Source organism: Neopelma chrysocephalum, unplaced genomic scaffold (assembly GCF_003984885.1).
Source record: "Neopelma chrysocephalum unplaced genomic scaffold, ASM398488v2 Primary Assembly neopelma1_75, whole genome shotgun sequence".
Classification (NCBI taxonomy): Eukaryota; Metazoa; Chordata; class Aves; order Passeriformes; family Pipridae; genus Neopelma; species Neopelma chrysocephalum.
This window is the reverse complement of record NW_020897736.1, coordinates 1,276,588-1,283,832: the sequence shown is the minus strand read 5'-3', so window position 1 is coordinate 1,283,832 and position 7,245 is coordinate 1,276,588. Positions and strand designations below refer to the sequence as shown.

General features: G+C 39.4%; 1 protein-coding gene across 16 annotated transcripts in view; it reads left to right on the top strand.

The window, feature by feature from the left end:
• Positions 1-7,245, top strand: part of TCF12 (transcription factor 12) — a 163,527-nt gene that overhangs the window by 131,255 nt on the left and 25,027 nt on the right. For all 16 annotated transcript variants that reach the window (XM_027688713.1, XM_027688716.1, XM_027688711.1 and 13 more), the window contains 4 exons: positions 1,498-1,603; positions 2,750-2,889; positions 3,214-3,358; positions 4,880-4,944. In XM_027688713.1, the coding sequence (XP_027544514.1) occupies positions 1,498-1,603; positions 2,750-2,889; positions 3,214-3,358; positions 4,880-4,944 (456 nt within the window). The remainder of the gene's footprint in view (positions 1-1,497; positions 1,604-2,749; positions 2,890-3,213; positions 3,359-4,879; positions 4,945-7,245) is intronic.

Here is a 7,245-nt window from a genome sequence, read left to right as displayed (position 1 = left end):
ATCCCTGGGCTGTAGGAGCGGTGCCCGATCCCTGGGCTGTAGGAGCGCGCTGTCTGCAGGCACATGCCCGGCCATTTGTTCCGACAGCAGCAGGCTGGAAAAGCGCTGGGGAGCGGGGAGGAGGGGTATTGGTATGCAAATGGAGCGGGCCTTGCCCACTTCACTTTCTGAATATCCCTATCAGAATAGTCACCCTCCGGGAGGACAATGGGTCTTTTTTAGGGAACTTAGGCTTTTTTGTTGGCCGGCTTGGTTTTCTTGGCCCTTCTCTTGCTTGGTAAACAACATCCCCGAAAGACAAGGGAGGGATGTGAATGCCGGGCAAACATGCGTGTGCCTGGATGTGCATAGGAAGGGATCAAAATATTCCCTCTTGAATTTTGGGGCCTAGTGCACTTTGCAAGTTGCAGTATATAAGCTTTAAAGTTTTAAAATTATTCTTCATATATGCATTTATGAAGTCATGTGTTTAACAAGGAAGGCAAACAGTTAAAAATAAAAATACCACATTTTTTACTTCATAGCAAAGAGATGCTCCAGTTTCAATGTTATATGTTTATATTCTTTGCTGCTATTTATGTCAAATTGCTTTTTTAAAATTCAGTTTATCTTTTAAAACATACTAATCATTGCAACATTCAGTATATTGACCAAAATGCTGGTATTAAGAAGGAGCATAGATTAGAACAACTGACTGGGTAGAATCCTTGACTCTGTGAATATTGGCTTTGCTAGTTTTACTTAACTTATTCCTGAATATACTTTATATTTCTTAAAGTTGCTGCGGTGAAACACTTCTGATCATTGTGCTTACTTGGCATCTTACAGTTTTTAACTTGAAAATTCATTGTTTTCAAGTAGAGAATGGCCATTCCACTGTGATGTTACATGGAAAAAACAATGATGCTGCTTTTCTTTAATGCCAGGCCAGTGTGCAAATTACGTGCTCCATGTTGCAGTTCTGAGATTATTCCTCAGCACTTGCATGCATATATTTCTGATGACCATCCAAGGGTGTGCAAGCTTCTGAATGGATGATACAATGGTTGCATTAGAACCTCTCCATTTGTCACTGGATGTTCTTTTTCTTTCTGATTGTTGGGATGCCAGCTAATTAAATATTCAAACAGGCATACAGTTGTTTTAAAATAAAATTTGTTTTGGGCCCAGTTGTTTTATCTTGCTTTTTTTATCTTGAGCAACAAGTCTGTGCGAGTCGTGCACTTAGAAAGCAAAATCAGCATTCAGCTTTTATCAGGCCACCTGGCTGAGTTGGCACACCAGAAAGTGTGTTGTTAGGATCATTCTACTGTAGTTCCTCTGTACTGTGGCAACTTGCTAAAAAGCAAATAAAACAAGGGCAACAAATGCTGTGGCTTGCTACACTGTTCTTTTTTTATTTGTGCTTTCTATCTGTGTCTGTGTGCTGTTATGGGTTTTTTTAATGCACGACACCCAGTTATTACTAACGTGCTTTTATTGCTCTCCAATATTTAGGTGTATGCACCATCCCCGAGTTCTGATGATTTCAACAGAGAATCTCCAAGTTACCCATCTCCTAAGCCACCAAGCAGTATGTTTGCTAGCACTTTCTTTATGCAAGGTGGGTAAAATGACTTTAGATATATGGGTAGATGTCTCTTGTCCTTTAGGCAGAACTTTGCAGTCACTGTTCTGCTGAGTGAATGAAGATGTGTAAAGGGAGCATATTGTGCTAGAGCCTGTGATTGAGTTTTATATACTTTTAAAACAGTTAGATGAAGGGAACTGTCTGTTGATGTAAAGTTTTTCTCATGACATTAATTGCTGACTGAAATTTAAGGGGATTATAGAGCAGGCCAGATGGACAGAATTCCCATCCTTTGATTTGTAGGGCCTTCAGAGCAGCGCACTGGAGTGATAGAGAAAAATGAGGTGGGGGCTTCTTGACCGTTCTGGAATTTGACTGTACAATATCAGCTAACAGTCTTAAGTTCTCAAAAGCTTGTATATTCAGCATGACAGAAAAAAGGGGGTTGCACTGAACAAAACAAGAGCAGAATCCATTTCCTCAGCCTCACGTCACACAATGAGCTCGTGCTGCAGCCTGAGGAGGGTTTGGAGCACACTGAGAGCTCAGTTCTCAGTGCGGGAATTCACAGAGCACTTCAGTCGGTGCCACAGAAGGGAAACTGCCCTGACACACAGGCTTATGTAATGTAGTCATTTCAGTTACTTCAATCTGCTGGCATGGAATGGTTTTATATTTTTGTGGTGCTAATTTATTTTAGACTATAAATTGCTTGTTTTAGGTAAATAGATGTTTTGCTCTGAATGTTTATGATGAGTTCTGTTGAGCCAAACTTGTTATCCCTCCACCTCATTTTTTATTATTTCTTTCAGTCTGGAATTTTTATCAACCCTCTTGATTTAAATCTGGCCTTACTGAAGGTCTGTGTAATTAGCAGAAGTGCTTGGTATTTTCTCAGCTGTGGTTGGATTATATTTCAGCTATAAAGCCTCTGTTGTTTTTTTGTTGTTTGGGTTTTTTTTGTTTTTTTTAATAAATATAGCAACAGTGGTGATGACATGAAAATAGAAGTTACAGTGTAAACTGGTCACAATTTCCCTGCTGATGTTAGTCTCAGTACCCGAATACTATATTTGTTTAAAATAATTTTGTAAAGGAAAAGAAAAATCAGTACTCTTCTTCATTAAATGTATTTTTCTTGTTTTTCTTTTTTTTAATTAAAAAATATTTTAAAAAAAGATGGGACCCACAATTCTTCTGACCTCTGGAGTTCATCCAATGGCATGAGCCAGCCTGGCTATGGTGGGATGCTGGGAGGCTCCTCTTCCCACATGTCCCAGTCCGGCAGTTACGGCAGCCTGCACACACATGACCGTCTGGTAAGACACACAGCACGGATTCATCTGTTTAGACTTGTGTATGGAGATCTATCTTACAAGAATTAACTTCTTGTTTGCTGCTCTTGTGTGTCACTTAAAAGCCCAGTCGTTGGAAATCTCAAACTTGGTGTATTAGATTTATGTCCTTTTAGTTATGTCTGTTGTATAAATAAAAATCTGTGGCTGTGTAGTGGTCTGTTCAGAGGATGGATGAGTCCCTTTCTTCTGTAATAAAGAGGTGGGTGTTGTATAATTGGTATCTTAAAATATCAACATTTATTTAAGGGCTACTTAATGTCTTATGCCTGTTTCTCTTCTTTCCAGAGCTATCCCCCGCATTCAGTCTCACCTACAGATATAAATGCCAGTCTTCCTCCAATGTCCAGCTTCCACCGTGGCAGTACCAGCAGTTCACCTTATGTAGCTGCCTCACACACTCCACCTGTCAATGGATCAGATAATATTCTGGGTAAAATGTTCTTCCTGCCTTTTTTTTTTTTTTTTTTTTTTCATTTTACAAGAAAATGAAATTTAGGGCTCCGTGACGCACAAAATTAGTGAGATTTAAGTTATGGCCTGCTCGTAGATCAGGGGAGATTCACCACTGTGATATTTCTGTCCTCAGGATGGCTGAGATCAGGCAAATCGTTTCTCAGTCAGCTTAAGACTTACTGGTTTACTTGCTTTCCCAGGCAATCCTATGCTCAGGGATTGCATCCATCTGACCTAACAGCAATTCTCCTTCTGTAGTTCAGTGCATGCACGTGTCCATTTAGGCAGTGCTGGTGTTAAAGGTTTCAGAGCTGCTGTGTCACCAAAGCACTGCCAGAGAAAGGCAGGAAGGCTGTTCCTTTGGGGAGCTCGATAAAGTGCATCGTAAATTCCTCTCTTAACTGTTGTAGAGATTACTGAGTAGCCAGGATGGTGGCTGGTTTAGTTTCCTCTGTGCTCACCTAGGGAGCATGAAATACAGGCTGATCAGCTGTGCCTTGCACATAGTTGCACCTTTTAAGATACTACTGTAAAAATCAAATGTCGTGGATGCCCCTTATCGATTTGATATGATTTGCACTTAGTTAGGGGGACTATATTGGCTTTGATTTGGGAACATGTCTTACACTAAGATCTTTAAGCAGAACCCAGTTAATGAATCCACGTGGGGAATTCAGGCTGGAAAATCCAAGTTTGCCACAAAGTTGAAACAGCAAGTGTTGCATTGTTTGGATTTCTGACGTGAATTGCTTACATTCATGTTAAATACATTTTTTTTTTTTGGCTTTAGAAGTTGATAATTGGAGAAAGAGGATTTGCTTTTAAAGGATGTGTCTTCTCCAGCAAAGCAGATATTTCGGAGGATTCAGTTCCTCTCTGTGTTTCCAATTGGCAGGGCTTCAGACTTCCTCTTGGCTTAATGGTGTGTGGAGCAAAAGGGCACGCAAAGCTGCTGACATGCAACTAAGAGCAGGGATGACAGAAAGCGTGGTGGATAAGAGCTTTTCAGGGACATGTTAAAATAAAGAGGAGAGTACAACACTGGGAATTAGAGCAGGGGGAGCAGGGAGGCACACAAGGAACTATTCTGTGAATTTGGCTTTAAGAATTAATTAAACATGCAGCACTTTAGTGATAACAGTTTAGAAATAAGCTGCAATAATGTAATTTTCTGATTTTGATTTTTCTTTTCACATTTCATTAAAATCAGACTGTGATCCTAGAAAATAATTTGTCTTTTTTTTTAACTGCTTTCACTTGGTTCTTAAGTTATCACGGTGATACTGTGTTTGACTTCAAAGAGGAGAGCATCTAAATGTAAATCTAATTGTTTTAATTAAATTTTTAAGTCTAATGAGAACTGATTCTATTGACACTGACTTCCTGAGAAAGTCCGTTTAAAAAGTGGTTGCTTAACTCTATGTGATGAATAAAATAATAAAAGTAAATAAAATTTCAGCTTTAAAAATAAGTGTTGGGTTTGCTTTCCACATTACAGGAAACAGAGGAAATGGTGCTGGAAGCTCACAGACAGGTGATGCACTTGGAAAGGCACTGGCATCTGTAAGTAGCAGTTAGAATATTCAGATCTGAAACACATATTTAGATCACTGCATCCATTATTTATGTGTCATTGATTTTTATAATATCAAATCAGGAGTTTTCATGTATGAACTTAAAACAATGTACTACGATACAATTTCATATACTAGAAAAACGCCTTTTTAAAAGCAAGTGAAAAATGCATTTATTTGTAGAAGAGTCATTCAGACTTCCTTTTTCTTCAGGTGATCAAAAAATTTAGGGCAGATACAGTTTAAAAAGTTGGTTAGACAAAGTAAAAGATAATCATAAACAGTTAAGGGATTTATTTTTAATTTTTTTCTGTAGTGTTCTATTTAAAGCCAAATGTTTTTAATGTTACTCTTAGAGCAGATGCTGCCTCAAGGTTTAAAATGTTTTCTTAGTGGCCTTATAAAACTGAGAGGTTTTGAATGGTCTGTTGTATAGCTATATTTTATGGAACAGCCTTTAAAATGTTGTATATGCGTAAATTTAAACTCTTAACTCTTGTTGGAATAATTTGAAACATGGCAGATCTCTTCAGTCTGCTGAAAGCTCTGTTTCCATATGCATGCATACAGCAATTATTTTTTCATTAATACAATCAGATGTACTTTTTAGAAAAGAGTAGCAGAAATTTCAGGGTTGGGAATGGTGGCTGGGGAAGCACTTTTTTATTTCCTGTATGGAGGAAAGAGGGAGACTAAGTCTGATATAAAGGGTAGAAATGACTACTTTGCAGCCCTGAATGACCATTCCCTCGTTGGGTTCTGCATCTCTCACCTCATACCAGTGAATGCAAATGTGCATATTCATGCAGCTCCTGTTACCCTTGCATCCCTCAGAGGGTCATATGTTAGAAGATTACCAGATCTGATAATGTCTGTAATGTCCATATTGGGGAGGAGAACTTTGACCTGCCGGCTTTGAGGAGAAAAATGTCCCTGTTGCTTTTGGGGATTCAGCAAGTAGATAACAATTCTGGAGTCCAGAGGGCAGTTAACACTCTCTTGTTGTCTGTTTGAGATCTGTCAGAAAAGAACAGGGATCATTTTGACTCCTAGAAATAGCAGTGCTCACGTACTCCAGGCTGTTGGTTTCTCTGCAGATGTATTTGGGTGTCTGCTGTTCTGCAGCCGGAACAAAATTTTGTTGTAAGTCTGACACACTGGCCAGTTAGACCTGCAGGACTTCATGACATTTTCCACTGCTTTCCTTTTCTAAATGATTTTCTCGTCCTTTCAGGTATTTTTGTCCAAGTCACTAGCTGAGAAAGCCAGGCTGATGTTTTGAGGAAAAACTCTAAATATATTGCGAGTGGAAGTCAGGGCAGAAATGTTTAATCTAACTGGTGGGTGGGCCCTGGTTGTCATAGAAACTTGTTTCTGTCATCCCGTGTTGTTGCTTGGCAGGAGCAGCCAGGTCATTCCATAAATCATTTCTGTCATAGCTGATGGTGATGCATTCCATCTGCTCTATCAGTGCATGCCATAGTCTGCACACTTCAAATCCCTCGCCTCATCCATCTGCTTCCCCCGCACCGCGCGCACCCCGCACACTGCTCGGGCTCCTTCAGCGGGAGCACAGCTCGGGGCTGTGCACAGGAGGGAGGTGGTCTCTCCTGCAGGTGAAGCTGGCACACATGAATTCTGATGGCTAGGAAATCAAGAATATTCTTCTGTTTGAACTAAGTTTTGTTTAAATACTGCAATTGTCTTGCCTTTTTTTTTTTCCCCCCTCTTAAGATGACACTCTATTCCTTTCTGTTGGGATTTTAAATGCTGCCGCTGCAACTGTTGAGAGGAATTTCTAGTTCTAAAATTCTGTTGATGTACATCTGACAATAGGCCTTTCATGTGCGAAACATCAGAGGATACGACATTTGTTCTTCAGTTTAGGTATTAAAGACCATACAGAATAGTATGTGATTAAACATGTAAGGCCAGATAATACATTTGCAAAGGTTCTTTTATTTTAGGTTTAAGCCTGGATAATTGTGGTCTTAATCTCAGGGTAGGCAAGAAAGAGAATTGTACATGAAAGTATTTACACAAAGTTCCCAAAGCCCTGTGGATTATGCATTAGTTTGGATAATGAACTAGTATAGATAGAAAGAAAAGAAAATCTGGGTATTCGTGCCATTTCTAATGTGTTTCCCTGAACATTTGCCAAACAATAACCCTTTAAGATTGTGCCCATGGAGGGTTATATGGCAGGAGAAACATCTGGTTTATTTCATTGCCTAATGCCAAATCAAAACACTTGGTCTTTAATTTAGAGGAGATCAAACAGGAGGACTGT